This window comes from Phocoena sinus, chromosome 9, assembly GCF_008692025.1.
Source record: "Phocoena sinus isolate mPhoSin1 chromosome 9, mPhoSin1.pri, whole genome shotgun sequence".
NCBI classification, from domain to species: domain Eukaryota; kingdom Metazoa; phylum Chordata; class Mammalia; order Artiodactyla; family Phocoenidae; genus Phocoena; species Phocoena sinus.
In genome coordinates this window covers 59627459-59655092 of record NC_045771.1, presented here as the reverse complement: position 1 = coordinate 59655092, position 27634 = coordinate 59627459, and the positions used below count along the sequence as shown (strand labels likewise).

The window sequence follows — 27634 nt, the reverse complement described above, 5'->3', positions numbered from 1 at the left end:
GCTTGGAAGCTGACATTCATGGAGTGCCAGCGATGTGATGGACGCTGGACAGAAACAGGAGTAAAGCTCATATTCTTAGCTAAGCCAATTTATGAGACTCTAAAGCCCAGGCAACTTTTCTTGTTACACTGAACTTCAAGGGAGTTATTGGGAGTAATGTTTCTTATGTGTCATTTTTAAACTCTTCAAGGACTAGGCATTTACAAACCCAATTGTCTGATACCCAAAGGACCCTTTCATATAGTATCACTGATATTTCTCCTAAACAGACATCATGTACTGCCCATCCTTCCCTGCTGATTATAAAACCAGTGAAAAAGATCAAGAAATGAACAAGACATTCTCATGTCACAAGTCCATTTGTAAGTGCTAATTAATACACTCCCTTATACATAGTTCTCCAATTATCTTCATATAATAGGTGAATTTTTTCTCTGAAAATCATAGTCCTTAAGGATGAATAAAGGTAAGTTACTTTGGAAATTAGCTTGCTATGAGAGAGTTCTAAAATATGCTAGTGTTTAGTAGCCAAAACCAGGAAGTTATTTTTTTAACCCTCCCTTTTCAAAACTCACTGTGCCAAAATATATAAAGATTATTAAGAAACTAAGAAAGGGTGAAACAAATTCCAGCACTTTTTTTTTTGTGGTATGCGGGCCTCTGTTGTGGCCTCTCCCGTTGCGGAGCACAGGCTCCGGACGCGCAGGCTCAGCGGCCATGGCTCACGGGCCTAGCCGCTCCGCGGCACGTGGGATCTTCCCAGACTGGGGCACAAACCCGTGTCCCCTGCATTGGCAGGTGGACTCTCAACCACTGCGCCACCAGGAAAGCCCTCAAGCACTTTTATGATTACATTCCTCTCTGTTTGCTTCTCTTACTTTACTGCTGGTTCTGATTTTTCCTTAGACCAAATACAAAATGGTAAAATAAGCTTTCTAAATAGCTATTCCTTTTTGAAGTACACCATCTGTATTAGTTTGCTAGGGATGCCATATCAGAGTACCATAGACTGAGTGGCTTAAACAACAGAAATTTATTTCCTCACAGTTCTGGAGACTAGAAGTCCAAGATCAAGGTGTCAGCAGGGTTAGTTTTTTCTGAGGCCTCTCTCCTTGCCTTGTAGATGGCTATCTTCTCCCAGTATCTTCACCTGGTCTCCCTTCTGTGTGTGTCTGTGTCCAAATTTCTTCTTCTTATAAGTACATTAAGTCATATTGAATTAGGGTCACCCCAATGACCTCATTTTAATTTCACTGCCTCTTTAAAGACCCTATCTCCAAATACAGTCACATTCTGAGGTTCTGGAGGTTAGGTGATTTCAACATCTGAATTTTGGGGGTGACACAATTTAGCCCACAACACCCATTAAAAAAATATTTTGCAGGTGTAGCTTCTATTACATTATAGATTTGTTCCTTAAAGCTATGTTCAGGTGGAATTTTAATAAACAAGAAGTTCTCAACCTAGCAGCATCAACTTCACCAGAGAACTTGTTAGAGAGGCAAATTTGGGGAACACACCTCAAATCTCTGAATCAGAAATTCTGAAGGGAGTAGGGGCTGAGCAACCTGGGTCTTAACATACCCTCCATGTGATTCTGAGGCATGCTAAAGTTTGAGAACCACTGGAATTAACCAAATGACAATTTAAACATATTATAAGAGGTATTTTGAATGGAATACTGCAGTAGATTTTTTTTTATATAAAGCAAAGATCCTTTTTTAAAATGTGAATCATCACCTGCTAATTTTGGATTTTGGAAATTCTGAATTTTCATAGGAAGGCACATCAGTATTTCACTTCATTAAGTCTAATGTTCATTCCTGGCAATTATTTTTAAATATATATAAATGTATATATATATATATATATATATATATATATATATATATATGTAAACATGTATGTGAATATATATATATTGCTAACCCATATCTCTAGCTTATTAATTTCTACTAGGTTCACTAGTTACTGTCTCTCGTGTGCTGTTTCTATTTATTCAGGTCAAACTCCAATTGTGGCTCCCTCCAACTTCTGCTCCCAAGCATTTCTCATTCCTTGAAAGGAGATCTCCCATGCTGAACTGAGCACCGATCAAAATTCCTTACATCATATTACCTCAGAATTACCAAAATTACAGATTTAAGTGGAGGTCCTTCCAGTTTTTTCCCCTTACATTCTAGAATTACAAATCAGTTCAATTGAGAAGACAGATGCTTTTCTAGCTATGTTGTGCCCAGGAACAGAAAAATTACTTCTAACAGCTACTAAGGCATGTTTTGATTGCTGTTGTTTTAGTCCTAAATATTTCAGCAACAAATAATGAAACATAAGAAACTCAGAGGTGGCCCGTTGAAATTAATTTTATCCCTTTTGCAGACAACCAGGTCTTTGGCAATTTTGGGCCAAGAAAAACTATATTTTGGCAAAACACTCATACCACACACACACACACACACACACACACACACACTCACTCATACATGCATGTGAGCACTTTTCTCCTGTGAGTTACTGGTGGACAATGGCAGGGCCACTATTCTTTTATCATCTACTCAAGCTGGAAATTCATACTTTTCTGACTAATAACAAAAGCACCTTTAATGTGATTTTATTTTTTATTTAAAAAGTATTTAAGGGGCTTCCCTGGTGGCGCAGTGGTTGAGAGTCCGCCTGCCGATGCAGGGGACGCGGGTTCGTGACCCGGTCCGGGAAGATCCCACATGCCGCGGAGCGGCTGGGCCCGTGAGCCATGGCCGCTGAGCCTGCGTGTCCGGAGCCTGTGCTCTGCAACGGGAGAGGCCACAACAGTGAGAGGCCCGCATACCACAAAAAAAAAAAAAAAAAAAAAAAGTATTTAATCATCCAAATGACAGATGCTGTGCTTTATTAGTCTTTAGACTAATGATAGTTTCATGAAGGCATTCAATCTAAACAGAGCTGGGTGTTCCAAAGCTATGCTAGCATGGCAGAAAGAGAAATGAAACATTAGTGAACAGCAAACGGGACCACTGTCATCACCACATGCTGAGTTAGGAAGATTTATTCTCTAGAACAGTAAATCTTAAGTCAATGGATCATAGATGGGTACCTCTGATACTCTGATTAAAACCACGGAAGCTTTCCTGAGAATAACACACCAGGCCCATACACCATTCTAAGTACCCTATCGGGGCTCACAGACTCTAAAATAAAACTTTCATTGTTATGGGATAGACCTTGAGTCTAGTCTCGGACTCAACACAGACATCATCAGAAATGGGAGGGTGATGTTAACTCTTTTCTCCAAGGATCTGTGTAAAGATTTTTTGTAATATTTGAAATATATGTATTTAATTTTTAATTAAGACTTCAGTGCAAAGAATCAGTAAAACTAGTTTCTGATAGGAGGTTTTGATAGGAGATATAGATGCTATAATAGGGGCACAAGCACATTTTGTAAAGAGTTTAAATGAGTGATGTCATTCCACTAAAGGGGACAGGGGGTAAGAAAAGTTTCAAGGCATTCGAGAGGGGCCTTACAGGATGGGAAGAATTTAAAAGAAGTAGTTGTTCAGAGGAGGAGGTAGAAGGGAAGAAGAGAGAAAAGGTATTTCAAGTGAAGGGAAAAACCTCAGGAAAAAGAGTCGGGAGGCTGAAATAGTTTTCAGAATCTCCTTTGATTAGAGCAGTGATCCTTAATCCCAACTGTGCATTGTAATTACCTGGAGAGATTTTAAGATCCCACCCCAGACCAATTAAATCAGAATTCCTGGGGGTGAAGCCCAGACATGTGTATATTTTTAAAGCTCCCCACATGATTCTAACATGCAGCCAAGGTTAGGAACCACTGGACCAGAGCATGGAGACTGAGTTGTGGAAGGTGGGAGATGAGACTGACTAAGTAGGTTAGTGTCATATTCTGGAGGGCCCCCTATGCTCACATAGCATTCTGCACATAGCCAGAAGTCATGGAAAGTTTTTAGGCATGGAGGTGGCATGATCAGAGCTGTCTTTTTGAATTATGTTTTGTTGAAAGCTGCCCTGTCATAGACATTCAACACTTACAGACTGAGTAAATAGAAATGGGCACTCTCTCCTCTATGTCTAGTTTCCATGGAAACAGAATACCATCACTCATAAAGGGCATGTTTCCCACTTGTTCTTTGTGACTACTGCTGCTCTCTTCCATATGTTCTTCAGTGAGACTGAGGTAGGTACCTTTTTGCCTATCATGCCTCAATTGTCTGGAGTTTCCTCAATCTTTTTTTCAACTTTGCCTTCTTGGCGAGGGTTTGTGCAGTCAGTCAAGCAGCACTGTTGGTCAATTCACTAAAGTCAACATAAGACAACCCTGAAAATGCCTTGAAAAAAATGCGTTTTCTTCAAATGGAAAGAGGCTATCTGGTTTGAGGCAGAGTGATAACACGCGAAGAAGCTTAAAGTTAGGAAGTGCAGAGTATGAGTCCTGGCTTGGTTATTTGTCCTCAAGTTAAGCTCTCTGAATCTTAGTTACTTTATAAAATGTAGAATAATGCAATCTGTTTGGCAAAGGAGCGAGGACTGTAGAGAAATGATGTGGATAGCATGTCATGCTTAGCAAGTTAGAGGGGCTCAATAAATGGTAGCTGCTATTATTAATTAATGTCACCCAAATCTTAAAATTAGGATTCATAATATGACTTTTGAAAGCTCACAGAGAAATTATTTTCATAAAAATTAGGGGACAAAATGAAGTGCAAGGAATAAGTATTTTTTAATGTCTTTCTTCCTATAACTCAACAAGATTTTGGAAAGTGATATGGCTACCTAAAATGATTCTAGTTTTGAGAAGCTAAGACCAGGTGTATGTCTCAGAACAAAAATTCTAAAATAACATGCCATTCAGATCTGGAGAAAATAAAGGAGTTCTAGAAGTGAAAGAATATTTGGTGATATTGAATAAATGTGTGAAATATTTCACAGAAACATTAAGACATCTAGTTAGAATGTGTGCAAATGGTAATTTTTAAGCTAAGATTTATGAATACTGATAACAAGTATTGTATATCAAGCATTTTGGATGGAATTTTATTTTTACATGAATTACATTTGATATTCACTACAACCCTATGAGGTTTCTTGACTTGGAGAAATTGAGGCTCAGAGAAGTAACAGAGGACAGTGCTGTGTATGCAGCCTGTAAGCTGTTTTTGCCTTTATTATCCTTTTAATCTCTCTTCACTGTTCATGCCGACTGTCCATTTCATTGACTTCTCAAGAAACCACAGTCCTGGATTCCCATGGTCATGGAACCACTTCCTCTCTGCAATCTTACAAAGTCTTCTAACTGCGGTCCCTACTGCGTTCTACAAAATCATCAAACATCTTATTATGTATTTAATAGAGATGATATAAAAGACTGCATTCCTCAGTAGTATTTTACCATTTTAAAGGACTAAACATGGGGGGGACAATGGGTCAAGATGAGTGTTCTTCCCTGCCTTTCTCTTATCATTACCATCAAAAATCAATTTCCAGAATCAGAATTTGAGTCTATTAAATCTCAGGGCTTCACTGACACCCTCCATAAAATTTTATTAAACAATTCATTCTTTAAAAATATTAAGAAAATGCAGATGTCTTTATATTTTAAAAAGACATTAAAGACACAAAAAAAGACATTAAGTTTTATCATTGAAAATCTTCCAGCATTATGTTTAAAATTGATGCTGAGAACCTTCTTTATATATAATTCTTATTTGTTAGGGGAGAATCACTGAAACCACTTGGCCAAATGAACTAAATTTTAAGAGGAAATTCCATAATGGCCGGTATTTTTTTATATATACTTCAAAGAATAATACATATAGCAGATCTCCCAAAGTGTTGCCAGATTTGAATTTCTTAAAAATCTTTCACTGTGAACATATTGCTGGTGTTGAAATACAACCCATGTCTCTCACAGCTTCAACAAACATATTTAACACACTTATGCATACATTAGTTAGTGTAAACATGACTCACTTAAGTAGGAAGGGTTTTTTTAAATTTTAATATTTCATCACCATGTCATTCCACGGAAACTACCTTGGGGCTACTATGAAGCAGTTTCAAACATCTCTCATATAAAACATCATTCCACATTAGCAGAAACTCCATTCAGTCAAGAAGAATGGCATACTGGCTACAGGCAACTCTATAAACCGCATACAGTTTTAATTAAATTCATTAGAAATGCTATGTCTCTCAGTAGATTTGAGGGCAGATAGAACCACTTAACAATAGCCAAGACCTAATCCAGTTTGTCAGAACTAATAATAACACAAATGCAATTTCTCACACAGGGACACATCCAGAAAGTTCACGAATGAGCAATTGTGATGCTATTTTTTAAAGTAATATTTATAAATTATTGCAAGATGTTGCCAGCTTCAGACCATGGTTGCAATGTCTAATTCCAATGAGCTGATAAAAGGTGCTATTAATAAAAAGGCACATTTTGGGCAACTGACATAACTAATTGATCAAGTAATTTGAGTAAAAATACAAGATTTCACTAGGAAACCCGGACAGGGATGAAATCACTCAATTTACTGAAAGCCAGAAGGCCTTGAAAAAAGAGGAGACCACAGAACACTTTTATGTCTAACCAAAACCAAATAAAATGATCCCAACATACAAATAGGCTTCAGATGATATAATATGACGAGAGATTTCAACTATGTAGGCAAACCTTTCATTTTCTTACCCAAATATGCCAAGCCAAAGATTACCAAAATAGAGGGGGAGGGGGAAAGTCCCATTTCCTCAGTCTCTGTAAGAGTGGCAAGGAACATTTTTTCCCTCCTTTTCAAGTTTCACCGTACCTCACTAAACTAATGCTCAACATTGACAGTTGGATCTCAAGATCTGGGTTAAATTAAAACAAAATGAGATAAAATGGACCCAGATGAACATGAATTTACCTAGGCTGACACTTCTAGTAATGGTTCCTGGAAGATGCATCACCACCAGCCCACCCAAGAATCCCTCCATCAGCCAAAATCACTGCTTGTCTGGAGCACCTGAAGATGACTGGGACACTATATAGTTCTGCTAGATGACTCTGCTGAGGTTATCGCTGCACATGAACTGAGGAGAGAAGGAAACAGCTGCTCAAACTCTATTCAGGTGCTCTAAGAAATATGGAAACTCTCTCTGTCCTCTTTTTCTTGGGAAAACAGGCACATCCCCAAACTCATCATTATTAAGAAATCCCCAATATTGGCCAGAACACTGTCCTGGTCCATTTTAGGAGGGGAGAATTGGTATCACATATATATTCCTTCAGAACTCCAGCAGCAAAATCAATCTCTATCACTGAAATAATAGTTTAAGGAAAGGCATCGTCCAATCATTTTCTCATTTCATCTTCATAACATCCTTTTACGGAAAGGGCTGAAAGGAGATAGGACTTTTTTGATGTCCAAACAAATTAAAATGGTGGTTCAAGAGAAGGACGATGCTTCTGTCAGTAGAGGCTACCATGGAGAAAACAGGAATGGGAGGAAATTACAATGGTATCCCTGAAGATAGGAAAACACATGCTAATGTGGGTGTCCTCAGCCAGAGCATGTATGGAACCAATGGGAAGTATAAGATCCGTGATGCACAAAACAGATCTCACCCTCTGTGAACAGTTAATAAATTACGAACTTGTACACATTTCATTATGTTCATATACATTTCATCATATTTTGTGTCTTCCCTCGAACTGATTTTATCCAGTGTACCATGCATGCATGACCACATGCCTGTCCCCAAATGCTTACTTCATCAGGAAGTGTGAACGGGCTGCCAGCGCCTGCCAAATGACGCTAGAGAACAACCAAGTAGAGAAGATTAAAAGTATCCTCACTTTCTTTCAGCCAAGGCTCAAGCCTTCTTCCCAGTACCAGAAAAAAAGAAAAAAAAAAAAAGTCCTGAGCCTTCAGCATGCTAAACTCACAGTGAGAACAGCCACTTGCACTACTGACTACAAGGAAACAAATTTCACAAGTTTCAGGCTGTTAAATGAGATCGACTATTCTCCCACAGTCCAAGAGTGGCCTTATTTTATGAAAAGGAAAGGTTCTCCATCAGATACATGTTTTCCTGCAACAAAATCATCTGACTTGTTATCAAAACTGGAATTCTGTGCTGACAATTTTATAGGAAATCTTATTTCACATTAGGACTCTGTGATAATAATGATCGGGGTTTTGTGTTGTTGTTTGTTTTTTTTAATAAGTCATCAAGCATAACAACCTCCCTGGATCCCTGCCTTCACAAACCACTTTCTAATTTGCACGGTTAGTCCTATCACACTGGTCCAGCACTGACACACATTTATGGAGAATTAAAAGAAGTTCAGGGGCCAACATTAAGTTGACTTTACTACTGGTTCCACTCTGACCTTGAGATCCACTTCTATAAATGAGCTCTTTTCTCGTAGCTAGAATGTAAACCTCTCCCCTTAACATCAGTTACTCTTTTTTTGTCTCGCTACCTACTGTCATTAATATTATTTTCAGTACTTTGATCACTCCAGAACTGATACCTTGCCATGATTTTCCTAATACTTGTTGAGCTTCTTAGAGGACTGAATAAATTGCACCCAAATGAGAAATAAGGCAAAGATAACAATGGAGCGAGGCCAAAGTAACACTTTCATCACTGATGAAGACTGAGTGAGAAAGCTTACTGAGAAAGCCAAATGGACCTGCTAACTGATTTCCTAAATTAGGCAGATTTATTCACCCACTTACAGGTAAGACCAGACTTGACAGGCCTCCCCAGCTGAGTGTGACTCGAGTATGACCAAAGGCACAGAGGAGCAAAAGGTAACTTGTATGCTTACAGGTATGCTTGCTTCCCCCCAAAAGAGAGAGGAGCTGGCTTGAAACAAGTCACTGTACCTCCTCTGGGGATGGAGGCTGGGGGGCGGGCAGGGTGAAGTGAGTAAAGGGGTGGCAAGAGGCCAGGAGTATTATACTAACTGAGCTTCACAGTGAAGGAAACATCAGATGTGGGCAGGAAATGCATTCAGTTGATGGAATTCTCTTATGTGGGAGGCTTGGATACGATTTTGAGGCTATGTACCAAGATGTTGGGGTCTTGAAGGGTCAGATTAATAGCACCACTCTTTCCTGTCCAAGTTCTGAATTAACTGAGAGATAAAACAAGAGACAAAACAAATAAAGCCCAAATTATCATCATTAATACTGATAAAGGATATGTTGGCAGTTGTAACCTAGGTGTAACTTGCTGCACCTTTCCCTCAGATTCTAGACCCTGGGACAGTTCACATCTGACAGAGCCAGCACTTTTACATATGTCACTACCTCTAACTGGTGTGAGGATGACAGTAGTAGGAAGAGGTCAGATTTCCCCTCCTAAGGACCACTGATAAATTAGTTCCATCCAATCAAGAAATGTTGGCCAATTATTGTCCACCAACCTTCCTACAATTCTACCTCTATTAGGGAGAAGAAAGAAAGGCACAAGAAATCAAGAGTTTGAGGAAATCTCTTTCTTCCTGGAAACCAGAATAAGGGAAAGGTGGGCATTTCTCTCATACAGTAGTACCTCCTCCCTCATGAAACCCAGTTCATATGGTTGAATTTCTAATGCCTTCAACTGGATGTCCCAGATTTCAACCCCTCAGCCTGTCTAATATATATGGGGACCAAATGGAGTTCTCTTGCCCCCATTTCCATGCCCTTGGCAAGTTATTTGTTTACAACTTTCTTTCTTGCTTTATGCCGCGAGAGCTGACCATGCTTCTCTTTCTACTTTTTGGTCACTTCCTCTACTTTTGCAGCTCTTCTTCCCTGAAATTGTTTTTCCCTTCCTCACTATCCCCCCAATATAAGTCTCCTCTTCATGCAAGAGTTTTAATGCTAGTTACTGTAGACCATAGGAAATCAGCAAAGGAAAATAATACATAGGAGAATTTCTTTAAATAACAAGGTACTCAAAAGAGTTATTCCATAGCCTATATATATAATAAAATGTAAAATATAACAACTCTGAGATTCTCATTGCCCCAGTCCTGACACTCTTTAAAGATAATTTTAACCAGTGTTTGCCAACAAAAGGCATGCTTACTTCCCATCTCACGCCCATAGAAGACATCTTTAATTGAGATGAGGTAGAATGGAGTCTCAGAATCCTTCTCAACACAGCAATCCACTTAGTCACTACCAACAGATTTCAGTTGACTCTCATGATAAAACATATTTCTATTTTGGATAACTTCATACTGTCATTTTGAAAGAACTTTTCACCTCCCTTCAGACATTCTTGACACTATGCTACTTTCACATGCCATATTTTCTGCCACCTTAGGATTTTCTCCATTTTTTTTCCCCCTACACTTTCCCAATACCTTTTTCTACTGCAAACTACATTTTCCTCCTGGTGCTATAGTCCACCCTGGGACATCTCTTTGCAGGCCACTGCATTATCTCTTTTGGTTATAATTTGCTTGCCTGTACTGGTACTACATTCCGCTATCACCCGCACTTGTCCAGTATCTGTATCTTCTCAGCCAGGACCCTTATGGGTCCATATCTGGCAGATTTGGTTTCATCAAGGTGCCCACGCCCAACCCCATCCCACCACTCACTAATATACTACAAGTGGGATTTATAGATGACATTTTATTTTTGTCTTCTGTATGTCTTATGTCGTTTTTTGTTCTTCTATTATTCTCTTATAGTTTTTCTTTTACATTAAGTGAATATTTTCAATATAACACCTTAATTTTTAATATTTTTCCCACTAAATTTTTTTTAAAGTTATTTCCTTAGTGTTGCTCTAGGGCTTACCATATGCATCTTACCTTAATCAGAGTCTGCTTCAGATTTATACTAACAATTTCAATGAAATACAGAAATGTTATACCTATATAGCTCCATTCCCTTTCTCCTTTCAATGCTCTTATTGTTACATATATCTATATATGTTATACAGCCCACAATGCATTGTTATAATTATTACCTCATATGACTTTATATATTTTAAAGAAGTTGAGGGGAGAGCAATGATATACTTAGAGCTTTTGTTATCTAACCTTCGTATTTGGTTCTCTTCATTTCTTCCTGTGGATTCAAATCACCATTTGGAGTCATTTCCTTAGGCCAAATGCAGCTTTGCAACCTACTTCCTTTGTGTTATTACTAGCAAATGTATTACATTTCCATATATTATAGGCTCAGCAATATAATTATATGTATAGTACTTTAGATAATGCTACTTAAATCAGTTAACGAAGAAAAAGAGGAAGTATACACCTACACTGTCATTTATGGTTACAAAATTACCTTCACCTGTGCTCTTGGTTTTTTCCTGTGAATTTGAATTACTATCTGGGTTCAGTTGCCCCTCACCTGAAGAACTTCCTTTAGTGTTTCTTATAAGGTGACTCTGCTAGCAGCAAATTCTCTCAGTGCTTGTTTATTTGGGTATGTCTTTATTTCACCTTCATTTTTTGAAAGAAAGCTTTGCTAGGTTCACATTTATTGGTTGACAGTTTTTTCTTTGAGAACTTTAAATATGTTATCCCACTGTCTTCTGGCTGCCATGGTTTCTGATGAGAAGTCAGTTGTTAATCTTACTGAGTTCCTTGTAAGTGAAAATTGATTTTTCACTTTCTGCTTTCAGTATTTATACTACGATCTATCTTTTCTAGAACTCCTTACATTTATCCTACTTGGAGTTTGTTGAGACTCTTGAGTTCGTGAATTAAAGTTTTCATCAAATTTGAGCAGTTTTCAAACATTATTTCTTAGAGTATTTTTTCTATTTTTTCTACTCCTTCCTCTCTCACCTCTCCTTCCAGCACTCCCATTATGTATGCTGAGTCATCTAATGGTATCCCACATTTCTCTGAGGATCTCTTCATTTTTCTTTTTTTGCTGTTGTGCCTTCTAATGAAACTTTCTTTTCAGTTTTTGTACTTTCCAAATCCTGAATTTACATTTGTTTTTGTTTTTTTTTTAATAATTTCTACCTCTTTATTGATATTCTCCATTTAATGAAATATTGAAGTTTTTAATCTGTTTTCACAGGCAGTTTCTTTTGCTTGTGAAACTGGCTATTTTAGGTAATACACTGTGGTGAGTCTGGGTACTGGGTGATCTCTTTCCCTTCCCTAGGGGTTGGTTATTGTTATTTGCTTGTTTATTTGTTTAGTGACTGGATCTTTTGGTGAGGTCTGTTCTCTTCCTCTCACCCCCATAGTGTAAAGCTCTGCTATTGCTCCTCAGATGGTGCAGCCCTGGGCATCTGCACAGTCATCTTGGGAGGACAGTATTTTGCGGTCCCTTTAACAGTCCCTGTCCTTGACCACACCCAGCAGTTAAGTTCCATTAATTGCTGGCTGATTGCTCTGTTGTTGTCAACAGTGCCCTGGGACACAAATGTCTCCACAGATTGATCCAATTAAACTCAGGCTCCTTTATAGAGATAGTTTTTGAGTTCAGTTTTTGAGATTTGTCTGATCCCAGGAAGGCTCTTCTTAGTTGTCCATCTCCCTGGCTCTGGCAAGTAAACTAGCTGGCCTATGACTTAGCTTATATCTTGTATGCATCTACCAGTTGACTCTGAATCGCTTTATAGCACAACCTCCATTGTTTTGAGGATGTCGTTAGGCTTGAACATCCCCACAGTCCATTGCAAATGAAGTCAGCTTCTTTGGGAAGAGATTCTAACCTCTCTGTTTTATGGCCCTACTTCCTTCCTCTGGGCCAATGCTCTGGAGCTGGGGGAGGGGACAGTGGCATACTTCTGAGTGACACCTATGCTTTCGGAGCTGGGTGCTTGGCAGAGTCGGGTCCTGCCATAGCCTCTGGTGTATTTGGCTTGCCTCTCCCTGAATGGAACCTCTGCTTTACACATGAGCTGGTGATTAGGGCCCCGGTATTTTTAGCATGCTGCCCCCAAGGTAAAGTCCCTATTTCTCAAGTTTGGGCTAGGCTAAAGAAGAGAATATCCGCCTCTCAGTTGCACTTGCTTGAAGCTTAGGCTCTGTAACCGGTATCTGGGGGCAGAAACTGAGATTGTAAAGTCCTGCCCCTCCCAGGAAGATATAGTAGCCCTCCAACTGGGAGCTGGGAGGACAGGCAGCTCTGTGTTCTTTTCTGCACCCACCTGAAGAAGAGTTTGCTCCAAGCTGAACTGGGAAGAGGGAGCATAGGAGTAGGCTGTGGTTCAAACACCGCAGACTCTTCCTGTTCTTACCAAGTTTTAGTTAAGTTTTCTTAAATAAGTGTTTTTTCATTTGTTGTATGCCATTGGTACCATTTCCAGAGACTTGAGTGTTTTGGTTTTGTATTTTAATGATGTTCACTAATTTTACTGGGAAGCAGATCCACAGAGCACTCCATGTTGCCATGCTGGAAATGGAAACTTTATATACTTCTTGACTTAGTCAACATATCAGTTGTATTTCTCCAAGGAATAAAAGGCTTGTTATACACTGTAATGTTCCTTAATCCTGATGTCTCTTGACTCTATTATTGATCAAGTGTGATGAACAAAAACAATATCCTGTTCATTTTGATGAGCAGTGAGAGTTATGTTTGAAAAGTATTAATGTGCTTTTCTATTTTTCTTTCTGAACGTAATAATCTCCAGCCTAGTCTACCTAGGGCATTCATTGCTAGTAGAAACTTTAGAATTTGATGCAGAATGAAAATAAAGTGGCTAAGGTAACATTCAGCTCCCTTCTCAAAAAACTGGATTTTGGAACCCCACAGGACGATGAGAGTCAGGATTAACTGAGGGAGAAAAGCCATTCCAAATTTCTTTTCCTTACCATTTAGAATATCAAAAAAGAAAAACAAACAAACGCATAAAGATCACTCCTTCTGTCCACTTCTTTCCCCAATCTATGGGGGAAGTTAAACATGGGAGTTTATTTTTAGATAAGTGGCAAGAAAAGGAGCATTCAGGGAGGAAGAAGAAGAGATAAGTTTTCAGATACATCTGGATTTCCACTTTCTTGAGGAGAAGCATTGGGAGGGGAGGAGTGTTAAGAAACCAAGAAAAAAGATGAGCACAGGAACCACTGAACCACATTCCTTATTTGGGAATCTACGGAGACCACTATGCAACAGGTCTCGTTCACCACAAGGCAAACAACCCAGCTTCGTTGGGAGTGGTTGCATAAAACAGAAGAGAAGAACCAGTGAATGCTCCTAAGCCTCCCTCAGATCATCTCAAGCATGGAAACTCAATGCAGAACCAGTCTGCCACAGGGTCTGCTGTGGTGGATAAAAGGACTACATGGCCTGGGCTGGACATGGACTTCCCGGCCAGGGGTTGAACAGAAGGCAGGGCATTGACTCAAGTTCTAGAAATAATGAAAGCCGAGAAGAGACCAAGTCATCAAGAGCAAAATGGCCCATGCTTCCTGGAGACACTGCCAAGCCAAAAGAACAGACACGGGCTTCCCTGCTGGCGCAGTGGTTGAGAGTCCGCCTGCCGATGCAGGGGAGACGGGTTCGTGCCCCGGTCCGGGAAGATCCCACATGCCGCGGAGCAGCTGGCCCGTGAGCCATGGCCGCTGAGCCTGCGCATCCGGAGCCTGTGCTCCGCGGCGGGAGAGGCCACAGCAGTGAGAGGCCCGCGTACCGCAAAAAAAAAAAAAAGAAAGAACAGACACAAGTTCACCAGCACTGGGTGCCAGTGCCCAGGTGGGTAAAGGTCAGGGCAGAAAGAAGCAGATGTCAGCCAGCATACTGCCAAGGACTTGACTGAGGCCAGAGTCCCTCTCATCCCTCCCTACTCCACCAAGGCCATGAGATCATGTAACCTCATCTCTCTCCCCTCCAGTTTGGCCATGATCTCAGGGAGAAAAGCAGGTGAGAGAGAGTGAGGTTCTATGAGGGCTGGAGCACTTCCAGTCAATTTTAACTGAACATACCAACTGAGACTGCTTACAGGAAGAGACTGCACTCAGGTTTATTGCATACCTTTTTTCTATTTTCCCCTAATAGCGAATAGTATTATAGACAGCTGAAGACAAAATAAAGGAGCTGCATTGTCTTTGCACTTCTGATTTGTAATTTGAGTAAATAGCAGTAGCAACACTGCAAGAACAATAATTTTTATGAGTGCCCTGGGCACATAATACATAAAATTTTTCTCTTTACCTCCCCTTTTTGCTTCTCACCAGAGTAGGCACTTTTCAAATATATATTTTTGGCTGCCCAGCATCCAAACACCCTCTTTTAGAGCAGGGTATACCAAAATAGATCAAAGTCAAGTCATGGCCTCCCCTAATATTACGGAAGCCAGGCTGGGCAGTTATTCCCCTGCCTGACCCTCACAGCTAATTCAGCGCATGTAACCGAGGCCTGCCTAGTGGACCCCTCTAAAGCTCAAGGGAGCACCGTCAAGGTGCAGGGAGAAGTAGAGGTTTTCAAGGCGGCAGTGACAACAGAATTTAAATCCTGAGCCTAATGGCAGTGCCCAATGACAGGAAGTCCAGGATGTCCAGGTCGCCTTTATCAAACTGATCAAGTTCAGAGCCATCACCCTGCTGGGTTAGCTGCTGTCTCTGTCAGCTCAGACTGCCACAGCAAAATGCCACAGACTGAGAGGCTTAAACAACAGAAATTTACTTTCTCACAGTTCTGGAGGCTGGGAAGTCCAAGATCAAGTTACCAGCCAACTGAGTTTCTCGTGAGAGCCCTCTTCCTGGCTTGCAGAGGCCTCCTCACTGTGTCCTCACATGGCCTTTGCTTGGTGCATGCACATGGAGAGAGAGAAACAGACCTCTCTCCCTTCCTCCTCTTATAAGGCCCCAATCCTATCAAATTAGGATTCTGCCCTGATGACCTCATTTAGCCTAAATGATGACCTCATTTTAGCCTAAAAGCCCTATTTCCAAATATAATCACATTGGGGGTTAGGGCTGCCTTCTATTTCTGACCTAATTCTTTAACTCTTAAAATCCATTCTATGAAGTATCTAATATCTTTCCAACAAATCCCTTTTCTGTTTAAGTTAACCAGAGTTCGTTTCTATTGTCGGCAACCATGAACCTAGACTGATCAGAAATTAGTATCAGAAGACAGTCACTCAGGAAATTGGTGTTGGTTATTCGCCCTAATAAGGGCTAAAGAAAATGAAAACTCAGAGTTCAGGAATGGGAAGCTGTCAGCCGTAACAAATTGCTAGATAATTTTTCTTCTGCAGTGATCTTTAATGAAGTGTCCACTGAAAAGAAGGATTTAAGGGATCAAATTATCACTGCCATTGAAGAGTGTGAACGGCCTGAAGAATTTAAAGACACTATAGGGTGAGGTGGCTGCTTCTAATGAGACTGGACAGCTTAAAGAAGAGAGGACAAGCTCAAATCTCTACATTTTGGCTCAAGGCATAGACCCAGGGCATTTCTCTGGTTGTGATAAATGTCTTCATAAATGTCTGCAAAACTCAAATGCAAATTTAAAATTCTGTGGGTGCCTGGATAAAGTCCATTGAATTTCCAGCCTTACCAAGTCACTTATGTGAAAGTGATAGTACTGATCAGGAAATAATGAAAAATTGAATATACAGGAGTATATTCAAGTACCCCCCCCACACACACACCAAGCCACACTCTATACCAAGCCTTGCTTCACAGCCAAAGAAGACCCACCTCATTTCTCTTTGCATCTTCAGCATCTTATATCAGGGTTGAGCCAGAGAGCTGGCTTTACCTACAGGGCTTGATCATCTCACCTTCAGCACAGGGCATCATGCTAGCAAGACCTGAACAGTAAGCTGGATTGGTACCTTCAATACCTTGTTAAGACACAAGTAGCTACAGGATGGGAGAAAAGTACTTGAAAATATAGAGATCTGTTACTTCAGGAAAGTTGCTATGGGTCTAGTGATCATAAACTCCAAAGTACATGGCAAATATCTTGTTTCTCTAATAGTAAGAGTTGTCATGCTTGGTGGGCCATTCTGGCTTTTGCAGGTAACATATTCAACATTTGCATGTACTTATTCAACCCATTTACCAGGTGACTCAAAAGGCTTCTACTTTTAAATGGCTATATTACCTAGAAATTTTGGTCCAGCAGATCCAATGATGCGCAAAGGGTCTGTGGAAAATCAAAGAGCTCTAAAAGGGAAGCACAAAACAGGTCCCTAGATTTTAGAGCAACAGTGTAGCCCCTTTACTATGTTACTAGCCTTTTGAGGGATAGGTGTTGGTTTGCCCAACAAGCAGACCCAAGTAGAGATACCAGGTGACTATGGAAAATATGCATTATGAACTGGAGCGCTATCTGATCCATCTGGCCAGAAAGTCAGGTGGATCCACCGCTAGCTCGCTCATCAGCGAGGACTATATACTGAGTTGTGACAAGCACTCTCCCTGAGCCCGCTGCTCTCACTCTCATGTTCTTACTCCTGCGGCAATGCCACTCCTCCTGCAGCCTAAAGAGAAGTGTTGGGTGACTAGCTGTCTGAAAACATTTGAGCCTGGACTCTGGAAATTTCTAAGTGATAGGCTGGCAAAAGTCAGAAGTGGACGGCTGACAGGACACCTCCATTTAGGCGTAGGCCTAAAGTTCAGTGGAAAAGAAAAACCACTACAATTCCACTTAGATGAAAAGAGTTTTGATCAGCGTTATCTCGTTGCCCACTTGAGCTGGAAGAGTAGACTGAGAAAACACTCTATCTAAAACTAAGCCATGAGCAATGACTGAAAGGTCACACGTAGAGGCTACCAATGGCAAAAGATTTAGGGAAGAGGTATATGGTGGGACCTTTCAACATAGACTTACAGTGACAGAATATTTATGTACAGTCAAAAATTATGCACTGTGTAACTAATAACGACCGACTGTATAGCACAGGGAATGCTACTCAATATGCTGTAATGGCCTAAATGGGAAAAGAATTTTAAAAAGAGTGGATATATGTATATGTATAACTGATTCATTTTGCTGTATACCTACAACTAACACAACATTGTAAATCAACTATACTCCAGTAAAATTTTTTTTAGAAAATTTATGCACTGTGAAGGAGGCTTCTAATAATCAGGTGGAAGAGTTGATACATTCTATTCTACAACGCCAGTCATTCTCCTGTGTCCAGCTGCACAAGTACTTACTCAAAGGACTCATAAGGTATCTATAGCTACAAGTATGTACAGCTAGGCCATACAAGGACACAGCTGCCCCAACTCAAGATGCCTTGGCTACTTGCCCAACCACAGATCAACTGAAACTCCCAATATTGAACCAGCCAGGTTGATCTTCTCGAAAGAAGAACCAGCCAGGTTGATCACATTTTTCTATTGTGTAGTGGGGAATCCAATTGTCTTCACTAGAATAACTGCTTATTCTGGATGTTTTCCCCCTGCTTAGCATGCTTCTCCTAGGTTCACTGGTCACAGACTTACTGAAAATATTATGTACTGTAAGTTTGGGCTATCTTCTTGACAATTAGCTTCTCTGCCTGTCTTCTGAGCCTGCCTTTTCAATCTTCAGGTTGATTCTGTGATTTACCTAATATCCTTCTACTCAAACTCTTTCCTGCTTAAGTTAAACATAGTTTATAGTGTCTGAAACTATAAATTCTGGCGCAGCTCCTCCCATGTCTTACACTTTGACCTACTTCTCTTTCATTTCTTCCATCATCTGGCTCATAAGGCGAACAGTTGAGGCAACTCTATGACCTAAGCCAGGTCATCCATTCATTCCCACACCAAACATCAGGCACTATGCAGGCACCAGTGATACACAGAATCAATGTGTCTGTTACCAGGGATGAGGACCTATGAGAAGGGATGCCTTGGAGATCAAGGAAACTGGATATGTAAATGAACTTGGGAGAAGCAATCAGTGATCTATGATTACATATTAACTTGATATTAGGTCTATAATTTGGATATTAGTTCTTTTTTTAGTAAAACGTGCTTAGATCATCTACCTGCCATGTGTGAGCCTTGGAGTCAGACAAAAATCTCACAGCCCCTTTTGTGTTAATATGAGCTTCCAGGTCCTTAGCTTCAGTTAAGCTTCTTATTCATCTTCCTGCTCTGAAGAGGTTTTTAAAGATACCTTCCAGTTGTATGAAAAATTAAAGGGATGGAGTCATCGAAACAATATTAGAAGGACTATGTTTTTATTTTATGCAAAATCTTTCACTTCTGAATGCCATGAGTTTACAAAGCACATTAACCCTTGATGGCCTAGAAATTGTGATATGTTGTTTAATTGATTCACTCATGTTTAAACAAAATTCTCAAACCATCTTCCTAAAATATAAGTTTGTTTTCTAGTACAGTACTGTAACCAAGATATAATCCTATATTGAGCCTAAAGTTCACAGGCTGCTTTAGGGCTAGTCTTCTCAATGGCCCTCCCCTCTCTATAGACCTGTAGATTACAGAGGTATAGTAAATAAGACGGTGCCCTCCGGCAGCAAGTCTTGCTCTGCATTTTATCTTTTTATTACATTTCTGGTTTCATTTTGAGTTGTCATGAAGCACACTTTTGTTTTTTTATTGGAAGGAATATTTTGGCTAAAATGAGCTTATTTGACTGAGATTTGATTGTACCATCTCTGGCACTCTCACTAAGTACTTTTTAAAAATAAATTAACTTTTAGCCTGCGGCTTCTCCTCTGGAATATCAAGACCAGCTACAGTCTAAGCCAATATCTATTTTAGTGTCTAATATAAATCAAGAACTAAACCATGAAAGCTCTCCTGACCAATAGCTGGAAAGGTGGCTGAGAGATAGAGAAAACAGTTTTTTTTAACTGGAAAATTTTGTCTATTTGATACAAATAATACCTAAAAAGTAATGTCTGAAATGTCTATGTTCCTTAGATCGCCTCCCACCCTTTTTTTTTTTTTTGTCTTTCAAGAGTCTTGCCAAGATGATATGAGATTAACATTGTTAAAGAAAACTAATATCCCAGGAGAGGATCTCGAAATCCCTGATCTTGTTAACAATGGGCCTGGAGGCTCTATAGTTTGTTCTGAGAGAGGATTAACACTTTAACCAAGTGTCAAAAGGGAAATAGCAGGCATATTCTAAGGAAGCAAATTGTGGCAGATGTCACTATCTCTCTGGAATAGTGTCAGTTCTTATCTTAAAAACAGAAGCTAAAAATAAGATTAGGTGTGTCATCTTCACTAGGGAGTTTTAATTTGCATTCAGATGCCACCATGGATTGTCACAAAACACATGGTGGTTCTTTAAATAGTAAGTTCAGAGAAAGTGTGTTAAGGTCCAGGAAACTGATATCCAGTTGGAGAGTCAAGGTTATGACACCATACTCTGTTTTCTCCCAAGTCATCTCCAGGTGTTTCAGGATTGGCTTCCATTGGGAAATTATATCTCTAAGAACTGTCTGATTTCAAACTTTAGGTTCCAAACAAATATTTCCACTTAGATCCTACGGTAGATGTCTTTATTGGGCAACTTTGTATCAAAGAATTATGTTCTTGGGACCACCAAGGTGTAGGAGGCCTTAGAATTCAACCATCTGCAGCTTAGAACTCAAATCTTAATTCTGATCTCTCATCACTTCACGCAGAAGGACAGGGGAGCAGGAGAAGTGTAGATAACTAACAAGGAGGTCATACACAGTCTTTAGAAGTCCTTTCGGCAGCATGAAGACAGGGTAGAAGGAGTGAATATTCTAGTCTCTAAACTGCAGACCATGAAGGGAGAACCCAGAGGGGTTCTCACAACTGCCTCTAATATGACAGGATGAGGCTTATTGGAGGACTTATCTTGTTGGGGGTACAACTTGCATTCTGTCCAAATCATCTAACACTTGCTTGGATATGGCTGACTTCACAAAAAGGAGGAGCATCTACAAAGTCATCATTTACCTAGAGGAGTTCTCTACACGTCAGGAAGGTCTCCTCACCCAAGCCCCTCTGCCCAGCCATGGTAAAGTGGAGACCAGCCTGGCTTGTGGGTCTCGGCATCTGACCTGCATCGTGAGGGGTCATGGTAGACCTGAGCTGTCCAATTCAGGAGCCACTAACCCCCTGCAGCTATTGAGCACTTGAGATGTGGCTAATGCAACCGAAAAACTGCATTTTAAAATTTAACTTTAATTAATTTAAGTTTAAACTTAAGAACAAATATTTGATACAATTATTGAACAGCTTTCAAATATGTTTGGAACAACAGGGGTATATGAACTTACTTTTTCAATTGTCAATTTTATGAAATCTTATTACAGTTCAAGTATTTCCAAGGGAAATTTAGTGTTTGAATTGGGATATGATGTAAGTGTCAAATACAAACCAAATTCTGAAAAATTAATATAAAAAAAGAATGTACTGTATCTCATTGATAATTTTTATATTGATTATATGTTAGAATAATAATTATTAAACATACTGGGTTAAATAAAACATTACCAAAATGAATAATGGCTCATTATGTTTTTACTGGGCAGTGCTGGACTAGTTTATCCTGGGAAACTATCTCTATATTTGCAGCATCTATACTGAATATATGCCAGAGAGGATGGGAAGCCAAGGTAGAAATTCCCCTCAAGCAGCCAAGAATTCCCCTCAACCTTCCTGCACACCTGTTCCAAACTCAAAGTGCTTTCTAAACAGTATCTCTGCACAGTACAAACTTGGTGACTGCTTTGCTCTTTCCTGGGCCAAGCCAGATGGCCTTGGTGACTTTCTCCTTCAGTTCTCATAACTGTGTCATGTTCAGAGCAGTAATGCCTGCACCAGCCTCAGGATGGAAATACAGGCCTGGTGGAAATAGAAACATTGAACTCCCCTCCTTACACACTCTCATGACTTTTCCTTAAAAACCCCATAAAACCAGTGCAGCCTTAATGCATGGATCATATTCCATCCTCCCCAGAATACAATGAACATTTTCTCTTCTTTCTTATTCGTCTAGAATCATTTCATTCTTCATTTCTTCCACTGATATCTATTGAGCCCTTTCTTTGTGCCAGGCACTGTGTTGGGCAGGGAGGTAAAGAACACACACCTTCTAAATGTCCATTGATAGAGGAATGGATAAAGAACATGTGGTACATATATGTGATGGAATATTACTCAGTCATAAAAAAGAACAAAATAATGCCATTTGCAGAGACATGGATGGACCTAGAGATTGTCATACTGAGTGAAGTAAGTCAGACAGAGAAAGACAAATATCATGTGATATTGCTTATATGTGGAAATCTGAAAAAAAAAGGGTACAAATGAACTTATCTACAAAACAGATACAGAGTTACAGATGTAGAAAATAAACTTACGGCTAAAAATATTTTAAACATAAAGGTAAAACGGGGAGGGATAAATTGGAAGATTGGAATTGACATATACACACTACGATATATAAAATAGATAACTAATAAAGACCTACTGTATAGCACAGGGAACTCTACTCAATATTCTGTATTGAGTAGAGAATGGCCTACATGGGAAAAGAATCTAAAAAAGACTGGATATATGTATAACAGATTCACTTTGCTGTACACCTGAAACTAACACAACATTGTAAATCAGCTACACTCCAATAAAAGTTAAAAAACAAAACACACTGGCTTCCCTGGTGGCACAGTGGTTGAGAGTCCGCCGGCCGATGCAGGGGACACGGGTTCGTGCCCCGGTCCGGGAAGATCCCACACGCCGCAGAGCTGCTGGGCCCGTGAGCCACGGCCACTGAACCTGCGCGTCTGGAGCCTGTGCTCCGCAACGGGAGAGGCCACAACAATGAGATGCCCACGTACTGCCAAAAAAAAAAAAAAAAAACACACACACACACCTTGCCCTCAAGGAGATCCAATCTAAAAGGAAGACATTTAAATAACAATTGAATATATTAAATAAATTAAATAAATTAAATAATAGCTTGATAAGGGGAAGATGAACTATGCCCGTGGTACGAGGAGAGACGTCAACCATAAGTGGAACCGCCAAGGAGCTGTCCCTTGGTTTTGGTCTGGAAGGAAGGCAAACAGGAGAGATGGCATTCCAGGCGGGAGACAGTAAGTACAAGCCTGTGGAGGCATGAGGCTGCAGGGTGCCTTGGAAAACGCAAGTGGGTTGGTCTCTCTTGGATGTAAGAAACAAGGCATAAGAGGCAAGTCAAGGGAGGCGGGTGGCCAACACGGGGCCACTAAGTTCCCATTTATAAGATATCACGGGGGCTTCCCTGGTGGCACAGTGGTTAAGAATCCGCCTGCCAATGCAGGGGACACGGGTTCAATCCCTGGTCCGGGAAGATCCCACATACCGCGGAGCAACTAAGCCTGTGCGCCACAACTACTGAGCCTGTGCTCTAGAGCCCGTGAGCCACAACTACTGAAGCCCGCCTCCTAGAGCCCGTGCTCACAACAAGAGAAGCCACCACAATGAGAAGCCCACGCACCACAATGAAGAGGAGCCCCCCTCGCCGCAACCAGAGAAAGCCCGCGCACAGTAACGAAGACCCAACGCAGGCAAAATAAATAAATTAAAAAAAAAAAAGATATCACGAAGAGAAGAGGAAGATCAGATAACTCTTCAAATGATCAACAGGTTATGTAAGTTTCCTCCTCCTCCCTCCAGATTGGCTTACATTTTTCCAGCAAGTTAAGAAGTTCTCATTCTCCTAGGGGTCACTGCAGAACCTGGCGTTTCTAAGATGTCTGGCCTCATCCTTGTCACTCAACAGCATCTGTTGGGAGCCTAGTATGGGCCAGTCACTTTCCCACTATAATAAAGATGCAGAAGACTGGCTTTCTAACGAACCTCGGGACCTCACGGTCAGTCCAGCGAGATATTAATAACACAAAGCAGACGTAGTTTGGAAGGGAACCATTATTTTTTTTCCTTTCTTATGACCTGGGAATAAGAAGCACGTGTTTAATGTGTTTTGGAGATAGAGATATCCTGCTCCCCAAATCACTGTTACCTATTCTCAGCCTTCTTTCTCTGCAACTAATGACCTAAGCAGAGTGGGAAGATCTAAACTTGTACTGAAAAACCAGTGTTTGTGCGGACCTCATTCCTAAATCTCCAGGGCTTAAATCATTCTCTGGACTGTTTCTCATACATAACAGGTCATTACGATCACAAATTAAGAGAACGTTCATTATAGTACATAGTGGAGAAGAGAAGCTTAAGCTTGGGCAAGTCCAAAGTACCTTCCCTTTCATTTTCAAGAGTAAAATGAGAACATGTCAAAAACTGAATGCATAAGAACTCCATTAGATGTACAACAGATCAATGCTCTGAGATCAACAGTTTGAATATTGTTAAATTTTCCATAGTCACATAATGACTTCAAAAATAATCAGCGTTCCTTCATACACTGTGGGCAATAATGAGCTAAAACAGATCTTATCCGCACCACAGCTTTACGTATTATCCATCCAAGAGCCTCATTGTGTCATGAAATTCAGTAGTTCATTGTTTCCTGACCCTAAACGGCTGCAGTTGTCATGAAAACACTGCTACGGCCCAAGCTCCCAAATTGGAAGCCAATCCAAACCTGCCACATGGTAGAGCCTCCCCACTTCACTCAGCAGGTGAAAGGCAAGCATGGGGCACCCACCCCCGTCAGCCAGGGGCTGGACGACACCGGGCAGCCAGAGGTCAAGGAATCATCTGTGCTGAGAGGACGATTTGCTGAACTCAAATCCAAAGTTCTTCCTGTCTAAACCCATCGGGGATTGCTTTACTGTCTAGAGCTACGGTAGCTCACTTTGAGTTCAAATCTGTATTGTGGAATTTGAACCATCAAAACACCCATCACCATAAAAACCCTCTGTGAGTCCTGTTAACAAAACAGAAAGAACTTCTGCCAAAAGCTGAGAAATAAATTCCTTCTTTCATGCTGCTTGGACCACAGCATAATGAGGGCTCCCAAGCTCTCTCTGCAGTAATAAAATGGAATGCCCAGGCTTCTCCTTTTGATGTGTTCCAGTTTAAAAGTTTAGAGTTGATGCCTTTTCATCCTTAATTTATCTTCCCTTGTAAATATTTCTGTACCATTTCCAATATCTAAAGTCTACACATTTCCAAAAAATAATTCACTCCTTCTCCTATTTCAGTTGTATAACTTTATGTTATGGGTCAAATTTGGGGCTAAATAAACATACCTCAGGCTACAGCTCTGCAAATACCTCTGGCAGCAAATTAACTCAAACAAATGTTTTGGTTGGGTGACGAGGTTATTTTTAATGATCTTCCTGATCTGCCTAGAGGCCCAAGGATAGACTAGGTGAACTCCCAAAGGCTTTTCTAACTTTGTATTTTCTGCCACATTAATATACAGTTCTCAAGTTCATTGAAATAGTTGGTTTAAAATTTCACCACCAGAGGGTGCTACTTGTTTGCTTCTAAAATTCATTTCTCATCACGTGAAAAACAGAGGCCCTGCTACCAAAGAATCATCACCAAGCCAGACAGCATTAACCAAGAAAGGTTTTCAGAAGGCCTGTAGATGGCGCTCTACTTCAAGGAATCCAATTTCACTTGTCTTTTGATGTTATGTGTTTAAAACCAAAACTGAAAAGCTCTGTAACTTGCACAAACCAAAGTGTACTGACTTATATATGCTGTAAACCAAGCACAGAATGCGAATCATTTTTCATTTTCATGGCTTTTGTTCAGTATTTACTACACAACAACAATGAACCCAGAATGCTAACATCCTCTTCACCACACCAGACAATAAAATAACAAAGTAAAAAGAGAATTTGCTTAGCTATAAAAACAGTGCTATATTTTCTAACAATGCAACCTTCACTTATCCTATTTTAAGTGCACACATCTCCTGCTTCTGCTCTGGAGTAATTTTGCTTTGGTGTAATTTTTGACTTCTAGGAAGCATTTTGACTGATTAGCTTCAACTTCTCTTATTAGTGTATTTTCACAATTTATTGGGATTTGCACATACATTTTCCACTTGATATTTTCGGGTATGCACGAAGGAGGCATGGAGTGAATTCCCATTCACCCACACGGAGATCACATGGAAAGTCTTTTTAAATCGTGGTAAGAAATTCTAGCATGTTGCCAACTGAATTGGCAAAACAAGTCGGGGTCAGCAAAGTTTTTCGGAAAAGCACCAGATTACAGTAAAGATTTCAGGCCATGTGAGTCATAAGTACTCAACCCTACCACGTAGCAAGAAAGCAGTCATATAGACACGTAGGACTGGATATGACTGCATTCCAAAACACTTTAATTTGAGGAATAGGTGGTTGGCTACAGTTTGCTGACTCCTGCAAATGCTGGATTTTAATGTACACTCTTCTTATCAATAAAATTCAGAGAAGTTTCTATTACATTATCCTTTGGTGATTTTCCCCCTCCTCACACAGTGTTGACAAACTGTGGCCTCACTAAATTAACCATTTTAAAGTTCATGGGTCCTTTGGAGGAATACCACTGGGTTTCCTCTCCAGCGTTTCTAAAACCAGAGTCAAAGGAGACTTAAGCTTTTGGTGTGTCATTATATTTGTGTCCTGTGAAGATGTCTTATGGTAAGATATGAAATCAACAAGAAGGATGTAACTCCCTGGCAATTTCTCCAGAGATCATATGGAAAGTGAACAAAAGACATAGTTTACCTTCGGACTGATGTGTAGCCAGAGGAGTCTGGGTCTCCTTGGAGTAGGACACTACCTCCCTGGGCAGGAAATCCACTTGGGTAACCTTCGACACACCCAGCTTATGCAGTCTTCGTCTAGAAGTAACAAAGGACAAACGCTTAGTGAGGGAAGGCATTCCTTGCAGAAGATCTATCAAGAATAAAACAAACAAACCCCAAATACCCACAGCTTCTCAGTACAAGGGGCAGCGTCATGAAGTTGAACTGGCCCTGGGCTGCAAGTCTGGACACTGGGGTTTGGCCCACTTTGCCCCTGTGTTGCTGGGTGGTGTCAGACAGGTCCCTCAGGCTGACCCTCACCTTTTCTATCTGCAAAACCAGGTCTTGTCCACTTCAAATGAGACCCCCTCCATTCTGAGCAACTCTGATTTTCCTTGATTAAAGGTTATAAAGGGAATTTTCATTTGTAATACAGGATTCTAGTCCCTTAGGCAAGAGGGACAAAAGAAAAGTAACGCTTCTCAAATCTGAAGAAAAAAGAGATGATTTGTTCTCTATAATAGTAATGAGAGGATGATATTCCAAGGGGGAGTATAACATCTCCCATTTCTCCAGAAAAGAAACTAATCCAGATCAGCATGTGAATTTGTTTAAAGATACGTTGACATAGCACAACTTGAGTGAAAAGGGTACTGGGCTAAGAATGATAAACTTTTAGTTCAGAATTCCCAAATGAGCCGTGACCATGTAAAAAAAATCCTTTCTGAATAGTTATGGAGCACATCAAGAGTTTTCAGATGTCTTTCACATCCATCATGTCAACTGTCTTCATGACACCGCTATGAAGCTTCTGGGCAGATTATCACCATCTCCATTTTATGGATGAGGAAAGTGAGATTCAGTGAGAGACATTCCCAAGTATATGCAACTCATAAATGGCAGAACCAGGGAGAAAATTCTGTTGGCCTGAGTCCTGGTCCAGTGCTTCTGCCACCAAGTCAAACTCCTACCTGAGGTTCTTAATGGTGAGTTCTGAGTTACCCCCCAGATCTGAAGTGCCTCCTGCGTCACCCGGGAAACATCCACTCCTGGAG

The 27634-nt window shown here is 40.4% G+C and overlaps 1 protein-coding gene across 5 annotated transcripts in view; it reads right to left on the bottom strand.

Annotated features, from left to right (window-relative positions):
- The window catches only part of DYNC1I1 (dynein cytoplasmic 1 intermediate chain 1), a 331990-nt gene that overhangs the window by 208901 nt on the left and 95455 nt on the right, over positions 1–27634 (bottom strand). For all 5 annotated transcript variants that reach the window (XM_032642848.1, XM_032642850.1, XM_032642849.1 and 2 more), the window contains one exon: positions 26560–26675. In XM_032642848.1, the coding sequence (XP_032498739.1) occupies positions 26560–26675 (116 nt within the window). The remainder of the gene's footprint in view (positions 1–26559; positions 26676–27634) is intronic.